Consider the following 14899-nt stretch of genomic DNA (forward strand, 5'->3'; position numbering starts at 1 on the left):
TCGAGTCAATCACGGCTCCGGAGAGCACGCATCCGTTGCCGGAGCGCGGGTTCTGGTGAGCGGCATCAGAAGGCGCTGCGATTCGTGAAATCCGAAAGGGCGGCGGGGAGGGGGCAGCGCTGCATAATGCAACTGTCGTGACGGAGCATTTCCGGTGCACCGGAACGGGATTTTTGTCGAGTTTCGTGAAAAAAACCTATGCCGCTATTGCAGAGAGCGAGCGGCAGTCGGGCACTCGCGCGCGGGGGGAGGGAAGTGGACAGGCGATATCCTATATAAGCGGCGGCGAGTGGCACAGCGTCGGCCACAATCCGCCTGCCTCGGTGTTCACCGCTCGCTGCCTCCCCTGCCTCCACGCACTGCTCGCTCTTATCTCGCGGAGCACCTTGCTGATAAGTACGGGTGCACCGTCATCCCCTCCTCTCTCGCAGCTCCTCCCCGCCCCTCGCCGGCACGAGATCACCGCACTCACTAACCTCTCCTCCGCGATCTGCAGTTGTGTGGCGGCCAGCGTCACGTCATGACCACGTTGCGGGAGCGGCTCCATCCGCGACACCACGACAAGGAGGAGGACGAGGAAGAGGACGGCGGCGGCCGGCAGCAGAGGCGCGGTCGGCGGAGGTCGGGGTGTCGGGCTGCCGTCGTCGCGGCCACAGTGCTCGTCGTCGTGTGTTGGTGTGTGTGCCCCGCGCTCGGTGACACCGCGCTCGCGAACGCTACCGCCGGCGCCCCCCACGGCATCGCGAGGGCGGCGGGCGCGCGGCCCGGCAAGAGAAAGGACGGCGGCGGCAGACAGGACCCGCCGACGGCGCCGCCGCCGGCGTCGGTCGCGGGCGTCGAGTCGGAGGACGAGCAGGAGATGACCACCCCGCTGCCCGGCTGCCAGTCCTGCATCTTCCGGGAGGGCCTGCGCAACCTGAGCCTGCAGACCATCAAGGAGGAGATCCTGAGCAAGCTGGGCATGAAGCACGCGCCCAACACCACGGGGCGCCAGCTGCCCAAGATCCCCCCGCTGCACCACCTGCTGCAGATCTACGAGCAGAACCAGCCCGCGGGAGGCGCTGCCCCCGGCATGCAGGGGGACGAGCCCGTGCGGACCTCGACCAGTGTGGTGCAGGACGAGGAGGACGACTACCACGCGCGCACCGAGAGGGTCATCGCTTTCCCCCAGCCATGTGAGTCAGTCCTCTCTTTTCTTTGGCACTTCTTTAAGGGGAACAGTTTGTAGTGCTCGGGAAAAGTGACACAAGTCAGTTTCCACAAACCTTTTTTGGTAATTTATTGTCAACTTACGGAACATCTGTTCGCTTGGAAAAAAATACATAGGTATTCCTCCCATTACAATAATTCATACAGAAAAAAATCAAATCGACATAAACCTGTGTAAGTTGTCAATAAATTATCAAAAAAGGTTTGTGGAAACTGACTTATGTCACTTTTCCCAAGCACTGCAGAATTGATAGTTATGTAAATAACATAGAATTTATTATTAATGATGTTCTGATAAAGCATCTTATTATTTTGATCTGTTGCTGATGAAATATGCTCAACATGTTCCAACATAATCTGATTGTATGTTGACTTTCTATGAACTCCAATTTTATAATTACTGTATATTATATGTAAGACTGAACTCATTGGAAACGCCTTCATATAAATAATACTCATTCATTACTTGCACTGTTTCAATTTTTATTACTGCGTTTTTTTCAATACTATTTCCCTTGCTTTAACAAAGAATCAAGAGGTAGGCCTATACGTATACCATAATTTGAAAGTCGCTCTATTGCTAGTTGACAATTAAACACACTAAATATTTAATAAAACAATAAATTAAACTTGATTTTGCAGCAAAACAAATTCAATATATAATCTATATTTCAATTTTAAATGTAGTACAATACATTTTTACAAAAGAGATAGATTGACGTCAGAATAAATCTAATTTTATTTCACATAGTCGACAGCATTAGAGAGCAGGTGTAGTAAAAATATTCCATCGGATTACGTATAGAAATATAATAACGTAGATATTGAGTTATGCGGGAATTAAAGACAAGAAGAGAGATTCAAACTTGAAACTACGATCGACAGGCGACACCACTGCGTTTATCTCAACAATTCCGGTACGCACCGACTCTGCTACTAGGGAAGATATTTTTTTAACGGGATTTGTTTTAATATTACGAATATCCAATTCAGCTGATTTCTGTTAATATTAAGATTGTGGCTTTTTGTATTCATAATGATTCATTCATGCTAGCCGTTGTGTAATGTATGCAGTAAATTTAATGCTATGTTTCTATTCAACATCACGGGAATTCTATTTGTTGGTCTGGTGTTAAATAAAAATATATAATATTCTATGAATAAGGTATTGACGCATCGACTAGTAAATAAAGAAGAGTTATGAATGAAAAAAAAGAGAGGAGAAAGAAAGAAAGAAAGAAAAAATGGAGAAAGAAAATAATAAAATTATGAATTATTTGCCTTTTATTCACAAATTTAAACTTAACTTTCTACAAGAGTACAAAATATACTTAGTAATTATGCCAGATTTCAGGCAGCATGTAAATAAAAAAAAGTATTTTTCCAGTGTCCCAAAGTAAGCACAAGACTGTCGGTAGCAATTAGGCATTCTGCACAACAGGTTAAAAGAAATTATAGTAACCTTAAATAGTGGCAAGAACGATCAATTTCTCTCAGGTTTAGGAAAAAAGAGAGTCGAATAAGGCGGGTAAATTTTAAGAAGTACAGACCAAACCAGTGATTATGCACCAAATCACTATTCTTGTATAGGCCACCCCTTCACAGTCCTTCACAGCTCATTGCATACTTCCTGCATCTCCACCGTGTTTGAAGATATAGAATTATGAAGTTACAATTCACTGGTGCATACTCTGCATACTCACTCAGTGCAACAGGTGTTGTCACCTCAAAAGTTTCATGACTTGTAAAATGTGATAGAGCGGTCATTCACCGACTAAGACTATCTGCGAACTGTAATGAAAATGGAACAATTCATACGAATATAAAAAATAACCAATTCTATATCATAGTCCTTCACAGGAATCCACTGTTGTATTCGTTATAATCACCACCATCACTAACACGATCTTCGTCTCCACCGCTATCAATATCATCGTCGTCACCACCACCAATACCAATATCATTAACATCGTCGCCATTTAAAAACCACCATTACCTCCATAATCACAGTTACCACTAACACTACCACTATTACCCTCAACCCATGATCACCATCACTATATCAACGCCACTACTAACATCATCAGTCACAACTACCAACACTACTACCATCACCGTCATAAACCAAAAGCATAGTCACAATCGTGGTGGTCACCATATCAAAGCTACCACTAGAAACATCATGTCACTACCACCACCACCACAACCAAAACCATCGTTGCCATCATCACTGTCAATATCATATCGTCATTACCATCATCACGACCACCACTACCAACACAACTATCACAACCACTACCACCACCACCATCAGCACAAATACCACCATCATCATCACCCTCGTCAATACATGTCAATTACATCACTTCAAACACCATCACTACCACTGCCACCATCATCACCATCGTTATCGTTACTATATGAACTTCACTACTACCACAACCATCACCATCGTCGTTTACACCATATGAGCTTCACCACTACCACAACCATCACCATCGTCGTTTTCACCATATGAGCTTCAACACTACCACAACCATCAAGATCGTCGTTTTCACCATATGATCTTCACCACTACCACAACCATCACCATCGTCGTTTTCACCATATGAGCTTCAACACTACCACAACCATCAAGATCGTCGTTTTCACCATATGAGCTTCAACACTACCACAACCATCAAGATCGTCGTTTTCACCATATGAGCTTCACCACTACCACAACCATCACCATCGTCGTTTTCACCATATGATCTTCACCACTACCACAACCATCACCATCGTCGTTTTCACCATATGAGCTTCACCACTACCACAACCATCAAGATCGTCGTTTTCACCATATGAGCTTCGCCACTACCACAACCATCACCATCGTCGTTTTCACCATATGAGCTTCGCCACTACCACAACCATCAAGATCGTCGTTTTCACCATATGATCTTCACCACTACCACAACCATCACCGTCGTCGTTTTCATCATATGAGCTTCGCCACTACTACCACCATGACCATCGTCTATTTCACCATATGATCTTCACCACTACCACAACCATCAACATCGTCGTTTTCACCATATGAGCTTCACCACTACCACAATCATCACCATCATATATTTCACCATATGAGCTTCACCACTACCACCACCATCACCGTCGTCGTTTTCATCATATGAGCTTCGCCATTACTACCACCATGACCATCGTCTATTTCACCATATGATCTTCACCACTACCACAACCATCAACATCGTCGTTTTCACCATATGAGCTTCACCACTACCACAATCATCACCATCATATATTTCACCATATGAGCTTCACCACTACCACCACCATCACCGTCGTCGTTTTTATCATATGAGCTTCGCCACTACCACCACCATGACCATCGTCTATTTCACCATATGAGCTTCACCACTACCACCACCATCACCGTCGTCGTTTTCATCATATGAGCTTCGCCACTACCACCACCATGACCATCGTCTATTTCACCATATGAGCTTCACCACTACCATCACTATAGTCGTTTTCACCATATGAGCCTTACCACTACCACAACCATCAGCATAGTCGTTTTCACCATATGATCTTCACCACAACCACTACCATCACCATCGTCGTTTTCACCATATGATCTTCACCACTACCACTACCATCACCATAGTCGTTTTCACCATATGATCTTCACCACTACCACCACTATCACCATCGTCGTTTTCACCATATGAGCCTTACCACTACCACAACCATCACCATAGTCGATTTCACCATATGATCTTCACCACTACCACAACCATCACCATCGTCGTTTTCGCCATATGAGCTTTACCACTTCCACCACCATGGCCATCGTCGTTTTAACCACACGAGCTTCACCACTACCTCAACCATCACCATTGTCGTTTTTAACATATAAGTTCCACCTCTACCACCAACATCATCACTACCACCACTACCACTATTACCAGCAATACCATTATCATCGTCACCAACACCACCACCACTACTTTGACCAATTCCATCATCAGCACTGTTATCACCATATCAACACCAGCACTACCATCATCACCAACGTCATGTCTCCATATCAGCTCCACCACTACCACCATCGTCACTATCACTGCTACCATCACCATCACCGTCACCATATCAACGTCACCACCAGTGCAAACATCAACATCGTCACTACCACCACTGCCACCATAGTCATCATATAACGCCATCACTACCACCATCATCACAGTCGTCATATAACACCGTCACCACTATCACCATTATCATCGTCGTCATATATCAACGCCACCACTATCACCATTATTACTGTCATATATCAACGCCACCGCCATCACCACTATCACCATTATCATCGTCGTCATATATCAACGCCACCACTATCACCATTATTACTGTCATATATCAACGCCACCGCCATCACCACTACCACCATTATCACCGTCGTCATATAACAAAGCCACCACTATCACCATTATCGCCGTTGTCATATATCAACGCCACCACTATCACCATTATTACTGTCATATATCAACGCCACCGCCATCACCACTATCACCATTATCATCGTCGTCATATATCAACGCCACCACTATCACCATTATTACTGTCATACATCAACGCCACCGCCATCACCACTACCACCATTATCACCGTCGTCATATAACAAAGCCACCACTATCACCATTATCGCCGTTGTCATATATCAACGCCACCACTACCACCATCATCACCATCGCCATCGTCACCATATCCTACGTCTCTTAAATTTCCTTCTTTTTCTAGTTGTCCCTGTATTTATTTTAGTTGTAGGCGATTAAAATACACTCTCAGAGGTTGTCGCTGTATTCCTCTTTATTCTTACGTTGTTCTATTAATGGGTTTAAATATTATCAAAATACCTTTGTTATTTTGTAATCCTGAATGTGCTCTAATCTCAAACATCCCTTCATTGAGCATAAAATTTTCATTATTAAATACTGTGTACTCTTTCATATTTATGTTTCCCCCATTATTCACATACGCATAGAATAATAGTGTTAATGATTCATACTTACCGGTTTATCTTTTTAAGTTCGTCATAAACATAAAACTATGTTTCTTTTCGCTTAGTGACAGTGTATGTAATCAACATTATCATCGTTACCATCACCACCACTATCATCATTCTAATAACCACGACCACCACTATCATCATCATCTATTCCATTTAATTCATCTTTGGTATAATCTCATTATGTTAGGATATTAGTTTGTTTCAGCTTCGGTATTAAATTTCACTTGTCGTTCCATTAATAAAATTTGTAACGTAGTACTTGCATTAGGGGAGAGTCGGGTAGTATCGGACATCGGGTAGTATCGGACAGTGCGTTTCTTTCATCTACCACCATATGGTAGTACCTGAATGACATGGTTACGTTTCTCTACGCAACATCACAGAAACGTATCCATGTCAATCAGGTACTATCATCGTGTGGTAGATGAAAGAAACTCAGTGTCCGATATTACCCGATGTCCGATACTACCCGACTCTCCCCTAATTTCAGCTGTAAGGAACGTCAAATATTGCTTTTTCCATGTTGGTCTCATGGTCAAAATGTTTCACTCTTTGTGAATGTATAATGCCGAATTTTAATCCTAACAAAATTTAGAATAAACCACAGAAATCGAGGAATGTTGACCGCAGACAAATTGATTTTAATAACAAGAAACTAGCAGAAGATTAAATGACAAATACGTTCACTTCTTCATTCCCTCCAACTTTGACAAAAACTACTAAACGTAACAAAACAAATTATTAAAGCTTAGCCCACGTGTGAGGAAGAAGTTTGAGAAAGATTTTTGAATGCAAGGAGTCAACAGTTTTAATTTAATAAATCCATTAATTCACTACCACGAAAAACGTATTTGACACAAAAGTGTAGTGTAGACCGCTCACCTCTATATAATGAGACTTGTGGTTAAACATAGTGAAAACCGGTCCCCATTATTAGTGAGGAACTTTTATTAAGTAATTATTCAAGTACAGACCTTTCATTTCACTTGACTTAATGACCTCTTTCATGTTCTCTCCCGAAGTTACTTATCTACCGTACGCACTTAATAGGAAGCGCCGTGCTGTACGGCAACTTTTCCGACGTGCACGCGAGACTGGCGCTCTGCTCTTAAAGTTGTAGGCGCTGACGAAAATGTGAATAGTGTTTAAAGTATCATTTATGAATAATGTTTGGAGTATCATTGCATAAAGTTATTTTAATGATTTAGTTACTTCATCGAAATGTACAATTAAAATAATGCTAGTAATTTACAAATGAACTCAAACGATAACGCTTCGAAACACCGAGAAATAGTACATTTCAATAATAAAGAGTACAACAAGAATTACAATAATGGATCTTGTTACAGATAGCAATCACATAATATATACCGTCGCATTAAATTACTACGACAATATCACTTTGAAACTTGACATCGAATGAAATTATTACGTATATGATTTATAAAGTAATAATTAGTACATTATGCAACGAGCCTATAATGGTAGTAATTAAGACGCGAGTTTCATAATTTTCATACGAGCGTCTTAATTACCATTATAGTCAAGCTTCATACGACTTTTTATGCTCGACCATATTTCTAACTTGAAATTATTAATAAGTATTCATGTTATTCTTATCTGACTGAGGAGCAGAACTGATCTTGTGCAATACCTCGTAAATTGTGAGATGTGCGCAGTCGCGAAAGTATTGATTTTTTTCCGAGAAACAAATGTCATTGACCTTGATATAATCTAGAGAGTAAAATAAACATTAATCTTTATATAACCTTGAAATTGAATTAGACATTGAAAAACGAGATGACAAATTGAATTTATTTGAATATTATTTACAATTAACGCTAATTATTATAGTAACAGAACTAGTTGTCTTTCGATTGCATATCCGAGAATAATCGATACTTGCGCTTTCCTATTGCTACAATGGTATTTTCTGATTGGTGGAACACCTGAACTTTAATGAATAGATGTACTTTAATGAGGTTCATTAAAGGGCTGCTACCAGGTGTATAATTACTACATTTCGGCATGGTCGAGCATAAAAATATTTATAAAACATAGTGTTCAGTTAAATCTCTCAGACAATCAGAAAAATTAAACTTGACAGCGATAGATATCACATGATTAATAATGTACGTTTCAAATCTACAGTTCTACTATGGCAATCAGAATATCGGTCTTAGTAGTTCAGTTGGCAGCGCTGGTTTACGACGACGAGTCCCAGTTAAATTCTTGGCGATGGCGGAATTTTATTTGTGGTGGACAATGCCAAGGTTGTGAGGGTTTTCTTCGGGGTTCTTCTGTTTCTTCCTTGTCATTACATCAATATTCTCCACAATTTCAATTTCATTATCATCTCCGTCTCGAAAAATAGGGTGATTCCTGTGTTGCGTGACTCAGAATCGGATATCCGCCATGATAGGTGTTCCTCGTGTTTTGTCCACAGATTGATAGATGGCAGTGACGGTGAGTGACTACTCATAGACTTGTATAAAAGGCAAAAACTTCCTATTTGTCTTAGCATATGATCCATATATCTTATATAGGACTACGAACTGAAGGAAGCAAAAGCTCCAATAAACATTTGGTCCGCAAATTAACCGTTCATGCGTTATTCAGAGGGGGGGGGGCCTATATCGTGGCCTCATTTTGTAAATCTATAATAGTTTTTTTTTTACATATTTTAATGCTAGAATAACATAGACTAAAACTTTTTGTGCGAGATTGTGCGTATTTGCTTGGTTTCCGCACAAAAGCAATCCGCGGAAAGCCTAAAATTCCACATTCAGTATTCCGAACCGAACACACATAACAATTTCCCTCTTCTTACCGCTTAAGTGACATATTGACTTTACTGCTTTAGGCTTTTAACATATTATTTTAGAGACGTTCAATATAGTAATAATTATAAATTGGAAACTTACCACTGCAATTTCATCTAAATTGCACTGTTAATTATTGTTTTTAAATATTTGCAAAAATTAAGTAAACTCTACAACTCCACTAAAGTTACTGCATTCGTGATGCAAGTAACATTAAGGAAGCCGTGAAAAAATCAACAAATCAACTTGCCGATGTTATTACTGCAATATGTTATATAAATAATATTGTTAAAATATTAAAATGAAAAATAAATCATTACATAACCTTACCGTTTGTTTTAAGTTCGCATTTATAGACGGGGGGGGGGGAAGACAGACGTATATCACGGCCTGCTGGAGTATAGTACACAGAAAACATTTTAAAACAAAAATGTTGAAGATAGATATTTTTGTTTTGCAAATTTGCCGTCATTGAACAGAAACCAAGATGGAGGTTTCATTGCAACTAATTAGAAATTCCTCTTTCAGGTATGTAATAAACGATCTTCGCACAAAATAATGTACGATACACGAGCGATATGTTTTCTTTCAATTCTCGGAAATTAAAAAGCTCAACTACGTTTCGCTTTTTCAAACTTTTCCTCGAACATGAAAACTTCAACATACCGCTCTTGTAACGCATATTACTAGTATGTAACTCGTGTATAATCTTCATTATAAGCACTCGTGAAAATTAGCGCGTGAGCGTTTCGTGCCATGATTACCAAGATCATGCTCTTGTTATATAAATTACTTTTGTATCACTCTTAATATATAGCGATTTCCTTTTATATTTTCACAAACGGATCAGACTGAGTGTGTGTAACGAGGTAAGGCAGGTCACCAGCGGTATGGTATACGGAATCGAAAGCTGGAGAGGACTGCATAGTATGGCGGATTGTAAGGCCGGAATAGCCAGGCAGCACAGTCGACACGCAACTCATTTCATCACGGATGCACAAAAAGCCACTTGGACTGAAGTACTTAGGGATGCTCCGTGTTTCATCCGATAAGCATCTATACTTTCATATCTCTATGAAAATCAGAATAATATATCCAGGCACAAACAATGAAATTAGTAATGCAATAATATCTATTTACTATTTTAACAAAATATTATAATACGTGCGTAATTCGCGCGATTAATTGGTTTGTAGATAGGGTAAGGAAAGGTATTTTCACGATATTTTTAATATTATGGCTAGTTTTTCCCCATGTTGGGAATGATACTATATTTTTCTATTTCTATGGCATTATTGTAACAAAATATGTAACAGAGAGGTGTGCTCTATTTTTTAAATTCTAATTGTTAATAGAAAATAGGATTGAAAATGTGTATGTTTGGTAGGTAATTTAGTGATGGGGTATCTAATTTCGTGATAGTGGTAAGGCAATTTCGTGAATGAAAGGAATACATAGTTATTTCATATTAGGCCTACTGTATATTTATATAAATTCACAATAGTTATTTAAACACTAAACTATTTGATGACCTCTTATTTATGCAAACCTATAAATGTATTTCAATGATATAAAATATTTCATCATTTATAACAGTTCATAGGATTGTTCATGAAAAAAAAATCTTCTAGACTACTGTCTTTAAAATATATTAGGCTCAATAAAGAACAACACATGAAACAAAGAATAAAATATGAAACATAAGCACATTTATGTCCGTTATGTAGAGAGAGGCCTATTTTGATTAATTTGAACATTTTACAGGGAGTGTTGATGTAAAAATAAGAGATCGTCAGCACAAAAGTCTCTAAAACATCTAAAAAAACATTAAACAAAGAAAAAAATATGAAACATAAACACATTTACGACTCTTGTGAGTTCTTAACAGCAAGAGTTTTAGAAGCCCTTATTGTGAGATTTTACCTCTGTTTAAAATGAAGTCACCATCATTACCTGGCACTTTCGCTATCTGCATTCAACAAATATTCTCATCTGACATTCCTGGCCATCTGGTGTGCCACTTTCATAATTGGCACCGTCAAGCCAAATCCCAACTCTTGGATTTGTATAATACGAGGGTGGATCGGAAAGTAACGCACAATAATTTTTTTCTGCGTTGGTATTGCAGCTGAAATGTTGACATTTTACAGAGATATAGTTTTAAGTTTTCACTACAGACACAATTTGTTTTGCATGTGCAGCTCTAACGAGAGAAGCGTATGCACAACAAAGATGGAGCGCATGTTACTATCGTCAACTTGTGAAGAGCAGCGAGGTGTTGTGAGATTTTTGTGGGTTAAAGGACATAACCCGAGTGAAATTCACAGGGACATGGTGACTGTACGGGGAAGACTGTATGGACTGTAGCAATATCTCCAGGTGGTGTGCATTCTTCTCAGACGGCCGTGAGAACCTTTGTGATTCGCCACGTTCCGGGCTGCCGGTAACAGCTGCAACCCAGCTGAATGTCACAGACCTTGAGGTGGCAATTTTGAACGACCGGCAGATCTAACTGCGAACCTTATCTCAGCAGCTCAACATTTCATACGGTGTGGTGTACGATATCGTGCATGACACATTGATATTTCATAAAGTTAGTGCCCGCTGGGTGCCTAAGAACCTGACAGACGACCACAAGGACCAGCGAATGATGACATGCTTGGACCACTTAAGGCGTTACGATGGGGAAGGACATGAATTTCTGGAAGCAATTGTCACTGGTGATGAGTCCTGGCCATATCACTACACGCCCGAAACAAAGCAGGCCTCTATGGAGTGGAAACATGCTGCTTCCCAAGTAATGAAAAAAATTCAAAGTGACGCAATCTGCAAAGAAAGTGCTGGTGACAGTGTTCTGGGATATCCATGGTGTTTTGTTGGTGGACTTTGCTAAACACGAGACCACTGTAAATGTTGCAGCCTACATTCAAGCTTTGGTAAAGTTGCGTCGTGCCCTTCGTGACAAACGCCGTAACATTAATGCTGACGATGTCAAACTTCTTCATGTTCGCCCCAATGTTTCGGCTTCTGTTCGTGAGAAAATCATCACATTTGGTTGGGAGGTGCTCCAGCATTCACCATACAGTCCAGACCTTACACCGTCACACTTTCATCTGTGTGGTCCCATGAAGAAATTTCTGGCCAACCATCGCTTTGCGACCGATGCAGAAATGCAATCAACTGTCCGCAGATGGCTATACTCCAACCGAACGGACTTCTATGAACGGGGTATACTGAAACTGGAACCACGATGGGAGAAACGTGTTGAGAAACTTGGTGCATATGTAGAAAGATGAAAGATGTGAGTTCATTTGGGTATTTTTTTATTTTTATTTACCTATTAAATGTTTTTTTTTATTATTGTGCGTTACTTTCCGATCCACTCTCGTATAATTAAAATACAGCCGAACGTCCAGATCAGGCATAAGATCAAAAAGCCTTCCTAATTTAAGAGTCTGATTTCCATTACCATCATTTCTGCTCATGAAATCTTTGAGTAAACTCCATGACACATCCATTTTTTTCTAGCTTTATACTTTCTGCTCCCTCACCATTTTGGTGCCTGCAATAGTTGATTGCACCGTATTTCCTGCATTTAATTATCTCTTTTCCTATGTTAGACCTAAAATCAAAATAGGGTAGGTAATTTCGTGATAGGCACTAAATTAATAAAAAAATAGATAGAATTAATTACGATTTATGCGTAATTTTTTCTTCAAATAAGTTTTTCTGACAAAGGTACAGAAACCTTGCCATGGGCCGAAATACTGAGGCTTATTCGGCCGCTATCACTTTCACGAGAAGAAAACTAAGAAATCGCTTCCATTTCCTAAGCTTTAATTAACGTCATTAACATCAGTAATATAATCTAAATATATGTACAGCTAGAGGAACTCAAGTACTACAGTATAGTAGAAGTATGAACTTCTTACTTAAAATATGTGTGCAGTAATCATTGCACCAGTACAAACAGTTCAATAACTACAGAAATTCTCAAGAAAATATGCAGCGCACAATACAACCACAGTCTAGTATATACAGTCACGAAGCTCAATACGTAGTAAATATGCATCCATAGATAGTTGCTAGCCATTAGGATCGCTACTATCGCCTCATTACAGACAATGCGAAATAGTACCAGCACAGTCTATTGTTCCTAGCACCCTCAAAACTCAAGCTTTGTCACTGTATATATTAGATTGTGATACAACTTTCTGTCATGGCCAGCACAAACAATCTAAGATGGAATCAATCATGTTTTGCCATCAGTGAAACAATGCAGTATTACTAGCAGACGACTAGAAATATTTTCTACAGTAGGCATGTTCTTGAAAGTTTTTGCAAAAATGATCACGAATAACCTATATCACGAAAATACCTTTCCTTACCCTACAGGATATGAAAAAATCGTCCAGTGGTTTAAGAGAAATCGCTGTCCACAGACAATAGGTGGTATGCTCAAAATCACTTTTTGGCTATCAGTGATGCTAGAAACGTGTCCTTCTGCGATATTTTCAGCATCACAGTACTTGCACGTAGGCTGTACTTCATACAATGAGAAAGTAAAACCGCTCGCGTTCCTACATATTATAGGCGTCACACAGCTCACGCATTTATTATCCCCAAAGGAAATTTGTTGATTACAATTTATCTAACATTCTCCAACATATGGACTACCCTGTCTGACAAAAGTCTAACCTTTAATTTGTTATTTAGCTCAAGTAACTAGCCAGATATGAAGCTCCTACTATATGCCAGAAGTCAGATATGTTGCCTAGCTAGATCAAGCACTTTCTCACGAGGCGACAGCCATGAATACGATTATGGAGGCCGGTAGAATTGAGGAAAGGCACAAGAATAACCTGAAGAAACCTTCTCACATTGTATTCCTTATACCACGAGTTAAGGCTGGTTCACAATAAACCGGGAACGAGAACCAGAATGTAAACGAGAAGCAGAGGACGTGAATATGAAAATTTTTGATTCACAATAACCGAGAACGTAGACAACTATGCATATCGATATGTATGTCAATAACGGTATGTAAAGTCGATATTAAGCATTCTGATGTTATTTGTGTATAATTACCAATGGCGTTCTCTCATGAGTACAATTCAGCCAACATAAACACAGGTTAACCAACTTCGAAATTTCAACTGAAACATTTCATTAGGTACGGTACTATAAATATGCCCATGCATCTTTATTATCACAACCTATTTTAAGTCTACTATAACGTAAAATAATTAGAGAAGAAACATTTGTAATTGAACAAAAATGAACACAACAGTAGTTATTGAATTGAAGCGTGAATATGTAATGTGTAATACAACCAATACAGTAATAAAATATGATTCACTTACGATCGGTGTTCAAAGATGCAGCTATTGAAAGCCACGTATTCGCCTTCATTTTCCCATATTTATACGAGGCGCGCCGCTTATCGTAAATGTGAGGATTTCAATATTATAATCTCATCAAATAAAACTTGCTCCATGATGCACAGCACAGAACAAAATAATGCATAAGTTATGTCACGGTCTTCTTGCTACAAAATATACGACGATAAAATAGCTTTTCGATGGCAATAGAATGAATCTAGTGGGCTGTGATCGGAAACGTGAACGCCAAAGTTGAAACTTGGCCAACTATCCGTTCCCGATCTCGGGCTCCGGCAAGCTTTTCGTTAATTGTGAATGCTCACATTTAAATGTATACATTTTAACAATTTTACCGTTTTCGTTTTCGTTCCGATTCTCGTTTCCGGTTTATTGTGAACCAGCCTTTATTTTTC

The 14899-nt window shown here is 39.7% G+C and overlaps 1 protein-coding gene across 1 annotated transcript in view; it reads left to right on the top strand.

Moving 5' to 3' along the window:
- Window positions 1–229: 229 nt before the first annotated feature.
- The window catches only part of myo (growth/differentiation factor myoglianin), a 207011-nt gene continuing 192341 nt past the window's right edge, over window positions 230–14899 (top strand). Inside the window, exon 1 of the mRNA XM_069822369.1 lies at window positions 230–1175. Coding sequence (XP_069678470.1) covers window positions 521–1175 — 655 coding nt within the window. The 5' untranslated portion in view covers window positions 230–520. The remainder of the gene's footprint in view (window positions 1176–14899) is intronic.

Source organism: Periplaneta americana, chromosome 3 (assembly GCF_040183065.1).
Source record: "Periplaneta americana isolate PAMFEO1 chromosome 3, P.americana_PAMFEO1_priV1, whole genome shotgun sequence".
In the NCBI taxonomy this organism is placed as follows: domain Eukaryota; kingdom Metazoa; phylum Arthropoda; class Insecta; order Blattodea; family Blattidae; genus Periplaneta; species Periplaneta americana.